Genomic DNA, 17,591 nt, shown 5'->3' with positions numbered 1-17,591 from the left:
AGCAGTAGTCTAGGCTGGCTACTCAACTACAATACATTTGAGCAGTAGTCTAGGCTGGCTACTCAACTACAATACATTTGAGCAGTAGTCTAGGCTGGCTACTCAACCACAATACATTTGAGCAGTAGTCTAGGCTGGCTACTCAACCTCAATACATTTGAGCAGTAGTCTAGGCTGGCTACTCAACTACAATACATTTGAGCAGTAGTCTAGGCTGGCTACTCAACTACAATACATTTGAGCAGTAGTCTAGGCTGGCTACTCAACTACAATACATTTGAGCAGTAGTCTAGGCTGGCTACTCAACTACAATACATTTGAGCAGTAGTCTAGGCTGGCTACTCAACTACAATACATTTGAGCAGTAGTCTAGGCTGGCTACTCAACTACAATACATTTGAGCAGTAGTCTAGGCTGGCTACTCAACTACAATACATTTGAGCAGTAGTCTAGGCTGGCTACTCAACTACAATACATTTGAGCAGTAGTCTAGGCTGGCTACTCAACTACAATACATTTGAGCAGTAGTCTAGGCTGGCTACTCAACTACAATACATTTGAGCAGTAGTCTAGGCTGGCTACTCAACTACAATACATTTGAGCAGTAGTCTAGGCTGGCTACAATACATTTTGAGCAGTAGTCTAGGCTGGCTACTCAACTACAATACATTTTGAGCAGTAGTCTAGGCTGGCTACTCAACTACAATACATTTGAGCAGTAGTCTAGGCTGGCTACTCAATTACAATACATTTGAGCAGTAGTCTAGGCTGGCTACTCAACTACAATACATTTGAGCAGTAGTCTAGGCTGGCTACTCAACTACAATACATTTGAGCAGTAGTCTAGGCTGGCTACTCAACTACAATACATTTGAGCAGTAGTCTAGGCTGGCTACTCAACTACAATACATTTGAGCAGTAGTCTAGGCTGGCTACTCAACTACAATACATTTGAGCAGTAGTCTAGGCTGGCTACTCAACTACAATACATTTTGAGCGCACCATACAACAATGCTGCATTCAACTGCACCAGTGTTCCATGCAGTGAAAAACAGTTGAAATGTTACAACAACATATGTTTGTTATTTGCAATTTTTAAATACTTTTAGATTAGGTTCTCAGAATATTATGCACATCTGCAAGCAATATAATTTATCTCTTCAGTAAAATGGCACCGGAGAAGAAGGCTGACGTTCTATGTGTACCCAAATTATTGTGTTTTTTGTTTGTTTATTTGCATTGTTTGTAACTTATTTTTTAAAACTTATTTTGTACATAATGTTGCCGCTACCGTCTCTTATGACCGAAAATGACTTCTGGACATCAGGACTGCGATTACTCACCACGGACTGGCAGAATCCTTTTTTTACCTTTAACAAGTCTGACAGCCCAACACAAATAATATACTGCTTTCTCAGGAACAGGCCCAGATCCCCGCTATTTGCTTGAAGAGGAGGCAGAGAAAAAGGAGCCAGAGGGCAGGCTGCCTTCTGAGGATTCATAGGCAATCGAATAAACCCCCACTTCCATCCACTCTGCTAGCAAACGTGCAATCTTTGGAGAATAAAATCAATGACCTACGCGTAAGACTAAACAACCAACAGGACATTCAATACTGTAACATCTTATGCATCACAGAGTCGTGGCTGAACGACGACACTATCAACATACAGCTGGCTGGTTATATGATGTACCGGCAGGATAGAACAGTGGCGTCTGGTAAGACAAGGGGCGGCGGACTATGTATTTTTGTAAATAACAGCTGGTGCACGATATCTAAGTCTCGAGCTATTGTTCACCTGAGGTAGAGTATCTCATGATAAGCTGTAGACCACACTATATTCAGAACCACATTCCTGTAAAGCTTAGAGAAGATCTAATGTTAAATACTGTTGAAGTAATATGGCTACAGGTTCATCTGCCTCACCTAAAGCCCATTCTTATGGGAAGCTGCTATAGACCACCAAGTGCTAACAGTCAGTATCTGGATAATATGTGTGAAATGCTTGATAATGTATGTGATATCAAAAGAGAAGTATATTTTCTGGGTGATTTAAATATTGATTGGCTATCATCAAGCTGCCCGCTCAGTTAAAAAACTTCAAACTGTAACCAGTGCCTGCAACCTGGATCAGGTTGTCCGTCAACCTAACAGGGTAGTTACAAACAGCACAGGAATTAAATCATCAACATGTATTGTTCATATCTTTACTAATGCTGCAGATACAGTGCCTTGCGAAAATATTCGGCCCCCTTGAACTTTGCGACCTTTTGCCACATTTCAGGCTTCAAACATAAAGATATAAAACTGTATTTTTTTGTGAAGAATCAACAACAAGTGGGACACAATCATGAAGTGGAACGACATTTATTGGATATTTCAAACTTTTTTAACAAATCAAAAACTGAAAAATTGGGCGTGCAAAATTATTCAGCCCCTTTACTTTCAGTGCAGCAAACTCTCTCCAGAAGTTCAGTGAGGATCTCTGAATGATCCAATGTTGACCTAAATGACTAATGATGATAAGTACAATCCACCTATGTGTAATCAAGTCTCCGTATAAATGCACCTGCACTGTGATAGTCTCAGTGGTCCGTTAAAAGCGCAGAGAGCATCATGAAGAACAAGGAACACACCAGGCAGGTCCGAGATACTGTTGTGAAGAAGTTTAAAGCCGGATTTGGATACAAAAAGATTTCCCAAGCTTTAAACATCCCAAGGAGCACTGTGCAAGCGATAATATTGAAATGGAAGGAGTATCAGACCACTGCAAATCTACCAAGACCTGGCCGTCCCTCTAAACTTTCAGCTCATACAAGGAGAAGACTGATCAGAGATGCAGCCAAGAGGCCCATGATCACTCTGGATGAACTGCAGAGATCTACAGCTGAGGTGGGAGACTCTGTCCATAGGACAACAATCAGTCGTATATTGCACAAATCTGGCCTTTATGGAAGAGTGGCAAGAAGAAAGCCATTTCTTAAAGATATCCATAAAAAGTGTCGTTTAAAGTTTGCCACAAGCCACCTGGGAGACACACCAAACATGTGGAAGAAGGTGCTCTGGTCAGATGAAACCAAAACTGAACTTTTTGGCAACAATGCAAAACGTTATGTTTGGCGTAAAAGCAACACAGCTCATCACCCTGAACACACCATCCCCACTGTCAAACATGGTGGTGGCAGCATCATGGTTTGGGCCTGCTTTTCTTCAGCAGGGACAGGGAAGATGGTTAAAATTGATGGGAAGATGGATGGAGCCAAATACAGGACCATTCTGGAAGAAAACCTGATGGAGTCTGCAAAAGACCTGAGACTGGGACGGAGATTTGTCTTCCAACAAGACAATGATCCAAAACATAAAGCAAAATCTACAATGGAATGGTTCAAAAATAAACATATCCAGGTGTTAGAATGGCCAAGTCAAAGTCCAGACCTGAATCCAATCGAGAATCTGTGGAAAGAACTGAAAACTGCTGTTCACAAATGCTCTCCATCCAACCTCACTGAGCTCGAGCTGTTTTGCAAGGAGGAATGAGAAAAAATGTCAGTCTCTCGATGTGCAAAACTGAGAGACATACCCCAAGCGACTTACAGCTGTAATCGCAGCAAAAGGTGGCGCTACAAAGTATTAACTTAAGGGGGCTGAATAATTTTGCACGCCCAATTTTTCAGTTTTTGATTTGTTAAAAAAGTTTGAAATATCCAATAAATGTCGTTCCACTTCATGATTGTGTCCCACTTGTTGTTGATTCGTCACAAAAAAAATACAGGTTTATATCTTTATGTTTGAAGCCTGAAATGTGGCAAAAGGTCGCAAAGTTCAAGGGGGCCGAATACTTTCGCAAGGCACTGTATTTGCTTTAAAGCAGTATCCAAATCCAAAGGATGTAGTGATCACAATAGAGTAGCCATATCTAGGATTACTAAAGTTCCAAAGGCTGGGCCAGCATTGATCTATAACATCTCCTTTCCATTGGTAACACATTTGCGCTGGCTCGATTTCTAATCATTGCCTCTTGTTCAGATTCAAGCCGAACCGGGGAGAGTCACTCCAATCATGTGTCAGAAAGACTGTTGCATTAGGCTAGCAGCCAGGACAGAGTGGAGCAGAATGAACAGAGTGGGTGGCAAAGCATAATATAACAGCCATATCTAGGAAAACCAAAGGCTGGGCCTAATATAGTGTATAAGAGGTCATACAATAAGCTTTGTAGTGGTTCATATGTTGATGATGTAAAGAATATTTTCTGGTCTGGGGTGTGTAATGAGGAACAACCAGACGCTGCACTTGACACATTTATGAAACTACTTATTCCATTAGTAACTGGAAAACACGCACCCATTAATGAAATTATTATAAAAACGGTTAAATCCCCTTGGATTGATGGGGGATTGAAAAATTGTATGGTTGAGAGGGAAGAGACAAAAGGTATGGCAATTAAGTCTGGCAGCCCAACTGATTGGCAAACATACTGCAAATTAAGAAATCATGTGACTAAACTAAATGAAAAGAAACTACACTACGAAACAAATATAAATTATATAAAGAAATATAGTAAAAAGCTTTGGGGCACCTCAAATGACATTTTTGGGGAAAAAAAGCCTACTCGGCTCCTTCATTCATTGAATCAGATGGCTCATTCATCACAAAGCCCACTGATATTGCAAACTACTTTAATGACTTTTTCATTGGCAAGATAAGCAAACTTAGGGAAGACATGCCAGCAACAAACGCAGACACTACACATCCAAGCATATCGGACCAAATTATGAAAGACAAGAATTGTCTTGAATTGAATTCTGTCAGTGTGGAAGAGGTGAAAAAAGTATTGTTGTCTATCAACAATGACAAGCCAGCAGGGTCTGACAATCTAGATGGAAAATTACTGAGGGAGGATAATAGCAGGCGATTTTGCCACTACTATTTGCCACATCTTCAATTTAAGTCTACTAGAGACCGTGTGCCCTCAGGCCTGGAGGGAAGCGCTACTCAAGAATAGTAAAGCCCTCTTTACTGGCTCAAATAACCGACCAATCAGCCTGTTACCAACCCTTCGTAAACTTCTGGAAAAAATTGTGTTTGACCAGATACAATGCTATTTTACAGTAAACAAATCAACAACCGAATTTCAGCATGCTTATAGGGAAGGACAATCAACAAGCACAGCACTTACACAAATGACTGATAATTGGCTGAGAGAAATTGATGATAAAATTATTGTGGGGGCTGTCTTGTTTGACTTCAATGCAGATTTTGACATTATTGATCATAGTTTGCTGCTGGAAAAACATATGTTATGGCTTTACACCGCCACCTATAATGTGGAAAAGGAGTTACTTGTCTAACAGAACTTAGAGGGTGTTCTTTAATGGAAGCCTATCAAATATAATCCAGTTAGAATCAGGAAATCCCCAGGGTAGCTGTTTAGGCCCCTTGCTTTTCCAATTTTTACTAACGACATGCCATTGACTGAGTTAAGCCGTAGTTTCTTTGCATGCATATGACTCAACACTATACACATCAGCTACTACAGCGAATGAAATGACTGCAACACTCAACAAAGAGTTGCAGTTAGTTTCAGAGTGGGTGGCAAGGAATAAGTAATCCCTAAATATTTCTAAAACTAAAAGCACTACTGGCACACAGCTGGACATCCATGCATACCCCACAAGACATGCCACAAGAGGTCTCTTCACAGTCCCCAAGTCCAGAACAGACTATGGGAGGCACACAGTACTACATAGAGCCATGACTACATGGAACTCTATTCCACATCAAGTAACTGACGCAAGCAGTAAAATTAGATTTCAAAAACAGATTAAAAGCACCTTATGGAACAGCGGGGACTGTGAAGCAACAAAAACATTGGCACAGACATGCATACTAGACATGCATACTACTTTTACCTTGTCAGCTCTGGGATTCAATCTTGCAACCTTACGGTTAACTAGTCCAAAGCTCTAACCACCTGATTACATTGCACTCCACGAGGAGACTGCCTGTTACGCGAATGCAGTAAGAAGCCAAGGTAAGTTGCTAGCTAGCATTAAACTTATCTTATAAAAAACAATTAATCAATCATAATCACTAGTTAAAACTACACATGGTTGATGATATTACTAGTTTATCTAGTGTGTCCTGCGTTGCATATAATCGATGCGGTGCGCATTCGCGAAAAAGGACTGTTGTTGCTCCAATGTGTACCTAACCATAAACATCAATGCCATTTTTAAAATCAATACACAGTAGTATATATTTTTAAACCTGCATATTTAGTTAAAATAAATCCAGGTTAGCAGGCAATATTAACCAGGTGAAATTGTGTCACTTCTCTTGCGTTCATTGCACGCAGAGTCAGGGTATATGCAACAGTTTGGGCCGCCTGGCTCATTGTGAACTAATTTGCCAGAATTGTACGTAATTATGACATGACATTGAAGGTTGTGCAATGTAACAGCAATATTTAGACTTAGGGATGCCATCCGTTAGATAAAATACGGAACGGTTCCGTATTTCACTGAAAGAATACACGTTTTGTTTTCGAAATGATAGTTTCCGGATTCGACCATATTAATGTGTGTTATTTCTGTGTGTTATTATGTTATAATTAAGTCTATGATTTGACAGAGCAGTCTGACTGAGTGATGGTAGGCACCAGCAGGCTCGTAAGCATTCATTCAAACAGCACTTTCGTGCGTTTTGCCAGCAGCTCTTCGCAACGCTTCAAGCATTGCGCTGTTTATGACTTCAAGCCTATCAACTCCCGAGATTAGGCTGGTGTAACCAATGTGAAATGGCTAGCTAGTTAGCGGGGTGCGCGATAATAGCGTTTCAAACATCACTCACTCTGAGACTTGGAGTAGTTGTTCCCTTTGCTCTGCATGGCCGCGGCTTTTGTGGAGCGATGGGTAACGCTGCTTCGAGGATGGTTGTTGTCGATGTGTTCCTGGTTCGAGCCCATGTAGCGGCGAGGAGAGGGATGGAAGCTATACTGTTACACTGGCAATACTAAAGTGCCTATAAGAACATCCAATAGTCAAAGGTATATGAAATACAAATGGTATAGAGAGAAATAGTCCTATAATTCCTATAACAACTACAACCTAAAACTTCTTACCTGGGAATATTGAAGACTTATGTTAAAAGGAACCACCAGCCTTCATATGTTCTCATGTTCTGAGCAAGGAACTTAAACGTTAGCTTCCTTACATGGCACATATTGCACTTTTACTTTCTTTCTTCTCCAACACTTTGTTTTTGCATTATTTAAACCAAATTGAACATGTTTCATTATTTATTTGAGGCTAAATTGATGTATTATATTAAGTTAAAAGAAGTGTTCATTCAGTATTGTTGTGATTGTCATTATTACAAATAGAAACATTTTCTTTGTTCCTCCAATATACGGTATCGGCGTTGAAAAATCATAATCAGTCGACCTCTAATACATAAACACACAAAATAACATACATACACATGGATTTAGTACTGTAGATATGTGGTAGTGGAGGAGTAGGGGCCTGAGGGCACACAGTGTGTGAAATCTGTGAATGTATTGTAATGTTTTAAAATTGTATAAACTGCCTTAATTTTGCTGGACCCCAGGAAGAGTAGCTGCTGCTTTGGTAGCAGTTAATAGGGATTGAGAATAAATACAAATACCTAGAGAGTTTTCATCTGTATTTTTCGTAGCTCTTTACATACCACCACAGACTGAGGCTGGCACTAAGACAGCATTGAATGAGCTGTATTCAGGCCATAAGCAAACAAGAAAAACGCTGACCCAGGGGTGTTGCTCCTAGTAGCCGGAGACTTTAATGCAGGGAAACTTAAATCCGTTTCAGCAAAGATCTCTGGACCACCTTTACCACACACACAGCATAGAAGTAGTTTAGCTCGTCTGGTAGGCTTGTGTCACTGGGCAGCTCTCGGCTATGCTTCCCTTTGTAGTCTGTAATTGTTTGCAAGCCCTTCTTTGCTCACTTTGAGGACAAGACAGTGCCACCGACACGGCCCGCTTCCAAAACCTCCTTCACTGCAGCCAACGTAAGTGAACCCTCTCAAGGCTGCCGGCCCGGCATCCCTATCCCAATGTGTGTAAAACATTTAAATGTGTTAACCCTCGCAAGGCTGTTGGCCCAGACGGCATCCCTAGCCGCATCCTCAGAGAATGCGCAAACCAGCTGTCTGGTGTGTTTACGGACATATTCGATCTATCCTTATCCCAGTCTGCTGTTCCCACATGCTTCAAGAGGGCCACCATTGTTCCTGTTCCTAAGAAAGCTAAGGCTAAAGCTGAGCTAAATTACTATCGCCCCGTAGCACTCACTGTCATCATGAAGTGCTTTGAGAGACTAGTCAAGGAGCATATCACCTCCAGCCTACCTGACACCCTAGACCCACTCCAATTTGCATACCTCCCCAATAGGTCCACAGGCAACGCAATCACACTGCACACTGCCCTAACCCATCTGGACAAGAGGAATACCTATGTAAGAATGCAGTTCATCGACTACAGCTCAGCATTCAACACCATCGTGCCCTAAAAGCTCATCAATAAGCTAAGGACCCTGGGACTAAACACCTCCCTCTGCAACTGGATCCTGGACTTCCTGACAGGCCTGCCCCCAGGTGGTGAGGGTAGGAAACAACATCTCCACCCCGCTGATCCTCAACACTGGAGCCCCACAAGGGTGCGTTCTCAGCCCTCTCCTGTACTCCCTGTTCACCCATGACTGCGTGGCCATGCACGCCGCCAACTCAATCATCAAGTTTGCAGACGACACTACAGTGGTAGGCTTGATTACCAACAACGACGAGACGGCCTACAGGGAGGAGGTGAGAGCCCTCGGAGTGGTGTCAGGAAAATAACCTCACACACAATGTCAACAAAACAAAGGAGATGATCGTGGACTTCAGGAAACAGCAGAGGGAGCAGCCCCCTATCCACATCGACGGGACAGTAGTGGAGAAGGTGGAAAGTTTTAAGTTCCTCGGTGTACACATCACGGACAAACTGAAATGGTCCACCCACACAGACAGCGTGGTGAAGAAGGCGCAACAGCGCCTCTTCAACCTCAGGAGGCTGAAGAAATTTGTCTTGTCACCAAAAACACTCACAAACTTTTACAGACGCACAATCGAGAGCATCCTGTCCGGCTGTATCACCACCTGGTACGGCAACTGCTCCGCTCACTACCGCAAGGTTCTCCAGAGGGTAGTGAGGTCTGCACAACGCATCACTGGGGGCAAACTACCTGCCCTCCAGGACACCTACACCACCCGATGTCACAGGAAGGCCAAAAAGATCATCAAGGACAACATCCACCCGAGCCACCGCCTGTTCACCCCATTTTTATCCAGAAGGTGAGGTCAGTACAGGTGCATCAAAGCGGGGACAGAAAGACTGAAAAACAGCTTCTATCTCAAGGCCATCAGACTGTTAAACAGCCATCACTAACATTGAGTGGCTGCTGCCAACATACTGACTCAAATCTCTAGCCACTAATAATTAAAAATTGGATGTAATAAATATATCACTAGCCACTTTAAACTATGCCACTTTATATAATGTTTACATACCCTACATTACTCATCTCATATGTATATACTGTACTCTATATCATCTACTGCATCTTGCCTATTCCGGCCATCGCTCATCCAGATATTTTTATGAACATAATCTTATTCATTCCTGTAGTTGTTGTGAAATTGTTAAGATTACTTGTTGGTTATTACTGCATGGTCGGAACTAGAAGCACAAGCATTTCACTACACTCGCATTAACATCTGCTAACCATGCGTATGTGACAAATACAATTTGATTTGATTTGTCCGAATCTGTAATACCAATATGTTTTAAGCAGACCACCATAGTGCCTGTGCCCAAGAACACTAAGGTAACCTGCCTAAATGACTACCGACCCGTAGCACTCACGTCTGTAGCCATGAAGTGCTTTGAAAGGCTGGTCATGGCTCACATCAACACCATTATCCCAGAAACCCTAGACCCACCTGAATTTGCATATCGCCCCAACAGATCCACAGATGGTGCAATCTCTATTGCACTCCACACTGCCCTTTCCCACCTGGACAAAAGGAAAACCTATGTTAGATTGCAATTCATTGACTACAGCTCAGCATTCAACACCATCGTGCCCTAAAAGCTCATCAATAAGCTAAGGACCCTGGGACTAAACACCTCCCTCTGCAACTGGATCCTGGACTTCCTGACGGGCTGCCCCCAGGTGGTGAGGGTAGGTAACAACACATCCGCCATGTTGATCCTCAACACAGGGGCCCATCAGGGGTGCGTGCTCAGTCCCCTCCTGTACTCCCTGTTCACTCATGATTGCACAGCCAGGCACGACCCCAACACCATCATTAAATTTGTCGATGACACAACAGTGGTAGGCCTGATCACCAACAACGATGAGACAGCCTATAGGGAGGAGGTCAGAGACCTGTCCGTGTGGTGCCAGGACAACCTCTCCCTCAACGTGATCAAGGCAAAGGAGATGATTGTGGACTACAGGAAAAAGAGGACCGAGCACACCCCTATTCTTATCGATGGGGCTGCAGTGGAGCAGGTTGAGAGCTTCAAGTTCCTTGGTGTCCACATCACCAACAAATTAACATGGTCCAAGCACACCAAGACAGTCGTGAAGAGGGCACGAAAAAACGTATTCCCCCTCAGGAGACTGAAAAGATTTGGCATGGGTCCTCAGATCCTCAAAAGGTTCTATAGCTGCACCATCAAAAGCATTCTGACTGGTTGCATCACTGCCTGGTATGGCAACTGCTCGGCCTCCGACCGCAAGGCACTATTCAGCAGGTGTGACTAATGAAATTTGATTTGATTTGTTTTAATATTTTAAAATGCTTTGTACATCAGTGGATATTATAAAACAATAAAACAATGGCCAGTTTGGGCCAATTGTTTGTACGTAAAAAAACCCAGAATAGGCTATGTCTGGCCCATGAATTCGTTGTGGGTTTTTTTCCAATATGGCCCATGTGCTGATTGAGTTTCACACCCCTGACTTAGGAGATAAAAGGAATTCAGAGGGAAGCTGTCAGAATGCCGATCAAACATACACAGTACAGCTGGCTGCTATCTCACGTTACATTGGGACTTGCTGGCAAAACATTTGGAAAAAACACTTGGAGAACCAATTTGAATACTAAACTACTTCTACAGACATATTTTCAGTTGGTTTGGTTTATTAATTGGCTGTTAATTTAAAGGTCGAACATGAGGAAAGTGTTAACTTTTTCCATAGACTCAATAGAGTACTTCAATCCTGCCCGCTAGCCTGGATTTTAAAGATCATGTTCATGGCCGTGAATAAGCTCTCTATACCTCATTAAGACACATATTAGCAGCACTGGTGTGGTAGTAACAAATGGGATCAGAAGTCCTTTCTCATACTCAGTGGTAGTAGAGGAGTGAGGTAATATCCAGTGTCCCAGTACACCTGCTGTAGAGAACAGAAGCTCTGCTATCAGAAGCCTACCGAGCCACAGGCACTGTGTTTTAGTCTCTACTATGTACCACCCACTAATTACCTATTGATTCAATCTGGAACTAAGGGGCAATTCATAGCTCAGGGGCTGACGAGATCAATAAAGAATTCAATGTCCATCCCTGCCTTTCACCCTCACTGTAGCTGTCTCCTTCTGTGTCTGTCTGCCTCGCTCTCCCTCTCCGTATCTGTATCCCTCTCTCTCGCTGTAGCTGTCTCTCCTTCTGTCTGTCTGCCTCCCTGTCTGCCTCGCTTTCCCTCTCCGTATCTGTATCCCTCTCTCTCGCTGTAGCTGTCTCTCCTGACTGTCTGCCTCACTCTCCCTCTTCGTATCTGTATCCCTCTCTCTCGCTGTAGCTGTCTCTTCTTCTGTGTCTGTCTGTCTGCCTCGCTCTCCCTATCTGTATCCCTCTCTCTCTTGCTGTAGCTGTCTCTCCTTCTGTGTCTGGCTGCCTCCTTGTCTGCCTCCCTCTCTGTATCTGTATCCCTCTCTCTCTTGCTGTAGCTGTCTCTCCTGTGTCTGTCTGCCTCGCTCTCTGTATCTCTCTCTGTCGGCTGATTTTCTTTCTATCTCTCGTTCTTTTTCACACACTATGTAAACACATACAGGAAGGAAAAGAGAAGCACATAGGAGTGTGAGAGGATCGAAACAGAGGAGCTGTCTTTATGATCAAACAGACAAGACTATATTTAACCGTGGAAGGAGAACATTTACATAGTCTTTTATTAAACACCAGCAAGAGATAGACGGGAATAATGAGGATAGCTGTTCATTTGTTAGCTGTAAAATTATCAGATATACAGTAAAAATGGGGCTTCTATAAATGCTTGACAATCCCTGAATGATTTACGGTACTAAACGTATGTATACATCGCTCCTCTCCCTCTCTCTCTAATTGATCCCCCTCTCCCATCATCTCACCCTTCTCTCCATCGCTTCTCTATACCCCTCTCGGTCTGGATGGAGAATAGTAGAGACTAAGAAGAATAAAGACAGAAGTATTTAATGTGAATGAACATGATGTCCACAGACAGAAATAGAAGGAAAATCCAGAGACAAGAAGATTTGTTTCTATTAAGGTAAATCCAATCATTGTCTGCCAATCTGTATGACTACGAGCACAGATCAGAATGGATCAGGTATTGATGGTCAGGGGCTATAAACTGTACTAACATTGTACAATGTACTTTTTATTGTTTCTATCCAGTATCATTAGAACTGTATGAAGCAGATGATAAAATAAACAGTAAAAACTAAATCTTTGTCACATAGACGAAGTTAGAAGCTTCTATCCAAAGTGACTTAAAGTACAATGAATGAATACATTTTTCAGAATGTGTATGTGATCCCTGCAGGAAACGAGCCCACAGTCGTGGCAAGTTCTAACAGAGTCTGTTAATGTGTGTCAGAATAAACACACCATTTACCATTCCTGGTAATACCTGAAACACATCTCTAACCAACTCTCTGCTCTCTGTTTGCACAGCAAACATATCCTTCTTCTTTAAATTTCAGGTATTTCTCCTCAATGAGATAAAGTAATCTCAATGGTATGAGTCTTACTGAGGCCTAAGACCAAAGCAAATAACCAAGAAGAGGCAGACTCAATCCAAACTAGTTACCATGACACTTACCACAATAACAACTTGAAGATGCCAGCGATTGCTACCGAGAGCAGATTTCAATCAAAATAATGAATCCTACTGCCAAAAGGAGCGAGGAACATCTACTAGCCAAGACGCAGATGGTCTACATGTGAGTTATATTGGTACGACTGTGGCAATTGTATAGCACTACAAAGCAAATAGTCTACGGTCACTTCCTCACGGTCTAAGCAAGGTGAAGGAATTGGAGAAAGAAACAGAATGTACAAGACAGGAGGCCTATTCAGCCACATAGGAACATGAAAGGTCAATAGAAAATAATTCATTCTAATTAAAACAATTGGTTTATGCAGTTGCATGGCAGCACAAAATAAATAGTATACTGTAGGGTGTCCAATCAAAAAAGTATATTTTGACAAAATGGGTAAAATAATAAATTATAAGTGTCTAGACAATCGTCTAAGAAAACCAAAAGTCAAAACCTCATGTCTCTATCATAATCATTTCAAAAGTTATTGGAGTTTTTACCCTTGTAGGGTGGTGAAGATTGGAGTTTTTACCCTTGTAGGATGGTGAAGATTGGAGTGTTTACCCTTGTAGGATGGTGAAGATTGGAGTTTTTACCCTTGTAGGATGGTGAAGATTGGAGTTTTTACCCTTGTAGGATGGTGAAGATTGGAGTTTTTACCCTTGTAGGATGGTGAAGATTGGAGTTTTTACCCTTGTAGGGTGGTGAAGATTGGAGTTTTTACCCTTGTAGGATGGTGAAGATTGGAGTTTTTACCCTTGTAGGATGGTGAAGATTGGAGTTTTTACCCTTGTAGGATGGTGAAGATTGGAGTTTTTACCCTTGTAGGATGGTGAAGATTGGAGTTTTTACCCTTGTAGGATGGTGAAGATTGGAGTTTTTACCCTTGTAGGATGGTGAAGATTGGAGTTTTTACCCTTGTAGGATGGTGAAGATTGGAGTTTTTACCCTTGTAGGATGGTGAAGATTGGAGTTTTTACCCTTGTAGGATGGTGAAGATTGGAGTTTTTACCCTTGTAGGATGGTGAAGATTGGAGTTTTTACCCTTGTAGGATGGTGAAGATTGGAGTTTTTACCCTTGTAGGATGGTGAAGATTGGAGTTTTTACCCTTGTAGGATGGTGAAGATTGGAGTTTTTACCCTTGTAGGATGGCCAGAATTAGGGTGACTAAATCAATGATGGCCAGAGGAAAAAAGTGATCATAAATCTTGAAAATTCCATCTCATCAGCTAGTCTGGATGCTGTGCAAGAACTGAGGCCACTGGCTACTTGACAGGCTCACTTTCCCATTGAACTCATCATATTTCTTCTTGAATCCGCAGGACATAAAACAATAACAGAGGTATATACAGTACATTGATTTTGAGACATGACATGTAGTATTTCATGTTTTAGTAGATTTCTCACAAAAACAAGCGTATCTGTGAAATGTCAACGGAGCACTGAGCATATACCAAGCTATTTACTTACAAAGCCTTTTACATTTCATTCAGCTGTGACCCCCAGAAACAACTTTGACGACGACCACCACAAAATGTTCAATTCTCAAAGGTCGTTACGAGGAATATGGGTTACGAAATCCCACTTTTTGAATATAACTTTTATAATATGTTAGAGAAAGACCCCACTGAATGATTCAGAACATGAATGATACTTGGTAAAATGTATTTTATAACATAAAGTGAAATTCCATCACCAACGCACGTTTTCACCCACTCTGACACCTCATATCAGGGATCATCAACTAGATTCAACCGCAGGGCGATTTTTTTCTTGAATGGTCAGGGGGCCGGAACATAATTACAAATAATTTGTATACTGCAAATTGACCACAATAAGCCCAAACAGATATAATTGCTTACATTTGTATACGATCACATATATCTATTATGAGTGGGAATACTTTGGAACAGATTTCCAAAATGAAAATCACTTGTTTTTACAAACTGCAAAGTGCAGTGTGCTCCAAACCAAATAGTGAGAGTGTGAACGAGCTGTCTGCATTGGAGAGAGAACAAGAGACCGGGTCTAAACAGTAGCAAATTTCCGCAAACTACTGCAAACTGTAACAAACCATAAGAAATTACCCAAAACTACAGCAGTGTCTCTCAAATTACAGCAGTGTCTCTCAAATTACATAAGTGTTTCCCAAACTGCAGGAGTGTCTCCCAAACTACAGGAGTGTCTCCCAAACTGCAGCAGTGTCTCCCAAACTGCAGCAGTGTCTCTCAAACTGCAGGAGTGTCTCCCAAACTACAGGAGTGTCTCCCAAACTACAGGAGTGTCTCCCAAACTGCAGGAGTGTCTCCCAAACTGCAGGAGTGTCTCCCAAACCGCAGGAGTGTCACCCAAAGTACAGGAGTGTCTCCCAAACTACAGGAGTGTCACCCAAAGTACAGGAGTGTCTCCCAAACTACAGGAGTGTCTCCCAAACTGCAGGAGTGTCTCCCAAACTACAGGAGTGTCTCCCAAACTGCAGGAGTGTCTCCCAAACTGCAGGAGTGTCTCCCAAACTACTGGAGTGTCTCCCAAACTACAGCAGTGTCTCCCAAACTACAGCAGTGTCTCCCAAACTGCATGATGTTAGTTAGCGTGACTGATGAAGGGCAGCTCAGAGAGCTGCAGGTCAGAGCTGTGTGTATGTGTGTGTGTTTTTGTCAGGGATGTAATACTTTAATACTGTACTCCCAAATCAGTATGGGAGGCCTCCCAGGGCCCAATAACACACAGCTGGAGCAGCTCAACTAGTACCATGTTTGATACATCTAGGTTCTCTTAACATAAGCTCATAGCTAGTTTGTAGGATGAAAGAGGTGCAAATGAATTAATATGTAGACTGGTCTTATGTGCTTTTGCCTGTGCATTGCTTGCTGTTTCGGGTTTTAGGCTGGGTATCTGTAAAGCATTTTGTGACAACTTCTAATGTAAAAAGGGCTTCATAAAATACATTTAATTTGACTCAGAATTTGTATGACATTGAGTTGGTGCAGCACATCCTCTCAGCTCTGACCACAGTAATAGGTTTATTTCAGTAGCAATATGGCAGCTGCTCTAGTGATGTTGGAACTAAATTTTTTTTTTTTTTTTTTTTTTACCTTTATTTAACCAGGCAAGTCAGTTAAGAACAAATTCTTATTTTCAATGACGGCCTGGGAACAGTGGGTTAACTGCCTGTTCAGGGGCAGAACGACAGATTTGTACCTCGCAACCTTCCGGTTACTAGTCCAACGCTCTAACCACTAGGCTACCCTGCCGCCCCAGGGTAAATGAATAACATGTGTACTAGGAACTCTTCTCTAACCAAGTCATCTATATTATTTGATTCCAGATTGTTTCTTGCTATCTTAGCAAAACTGTAATTTGACAGAGAAATATCAGCTAGCTAACATTAGACAGGCTAGCCAACCGCAGATAGCTATCCCCCAAGCTATGCTAACTAGCTTCTGACAGCTTGGCTTAACACAAGGCCAGCACCGGTTTTACGTTCAATTTGCGTCTTCTTCTCTACTTTAGCTCCCACATAAAACTGAATTAGCCCTTGTTTGATTAAACGGCAGACCCCCCCCACACACACACAAAGAAAAACACCCAAATGAAACCACACCTCGAAGACAACTCGTTTGCCTTCAGTCATGGCCAGTAGCATTTCTTAACGAGCATTGATGAAAAACAAGGCCAAATCGGGAAGTGCAGTTCTCTTAGAAAAATTCCTTACCAAAAAAAATGTTTTTTTTTCTACAAGATTAAAATCACAGTTATCACAAAACATAGTATTTTCTGTGTATGGCCTGGGGAAAGTTGTGTAATTTAAATAAAAACCAGAGAGGCTATCTTGGTGAATTTGCTAGGACTACAAGACAAGACATTGCAAGATAACGTTACAGATTACCAAGACATATGCGCACAGACAGTTCTTTCTGCCTGCCCCCTCCTCTCTCTCCCTCCCCCACGCTGGCTCGCCTACTCTTTCTCTCCGTAATGATGCGAGTGTGTGTCGTGTAGAATATTCTAGCCTATTCATTGATGATAGGCCCTACTTTACTGAAATAGCGAGACATTGTAGACCAAGAAATTGCACGATACAGCATCGCGAGAAACAGCTTTTGATTGCCGTTTGATAGGCCTAGTGCATGGTTCTGATTGTCCCTGGTGTCCGACCAGCCTATAATGTCTCCCCTCTCTCTCCGTCCCTCGCTAGCTCGTTATGAAGGATACAAGTGTTTGTGTTCTCGTAAGTACAGCAACTAATCAGTCTCCTCCATTCCAAAAATACTGAATCTTAGGAGTCGATTCCTAGTGGAATCGAATCTTGACACTCACAAATGGGACATCGGGAGCCGACGTGCAAGGAGTCAACTCTCCACTATTACGGCTTCGTCGTAACAGTTGGAAAAATGGCAGAGAAAGGCAAGTGACAGCAGAGAAGTC

At 42.3% G+C, this 17,591-nt stretch overlaps 1 protein-coding gene across 7 annotated transcripts in view; it reads right to left on the bottom strand.

Annotated features, from left to right (window-relative positions):
• The window catches only part of LOC139413246 (E3 ubiquitin-protein ligase MARCHF8-like), a 165,511-nt gene that overhangs the window by 36,945 nt on the left and 110,975 nt on the right, over positions 1 to 17,591 (bottom strand). The window contains exon 1 of one of the 7 annotated variants that reach the window (XM_071160431.1): positions 10,019 to 10,094. The exons of the other annotated variants lie outside the window; for them this stretch is intronic. Coding sequence (XP_071016532.1) covers positions 10,019 to 10,030 — 12 coding nt within the window. The 5' untranslated portion in view covers positions 10,031 to 10,094. Of the gene's footprint in view, positions 1 to 10,018; positions 10,095 to 17,591 lie in introns of those variants that run through there. 7 annotated transcript variants of the gene reach the window in all.

The sequence above is a fragment of the Oncorhynchus clarkii genome, chromosome 1 (genome assembly GCF_045791955.1).
Source record: "Oncorhynchus clarkii lewisi isolate Uvic-CL-2024 chromosome 1, UVic_Ocla_1.0, whole genome shotgun sequence".
Taxonomy (NCBI): domain Eukaryota; kingdom Metazoa; phylum Chordata; class Actinopteri; order Salmoniformes; family Salmonidae; genus Oncorhynchus; species Oncorhynchus clarkii.
Note: the sequence above shows the minus strand (reverse complement) of the source record. Positions and strands in the feature narration are given on the sequence as shown.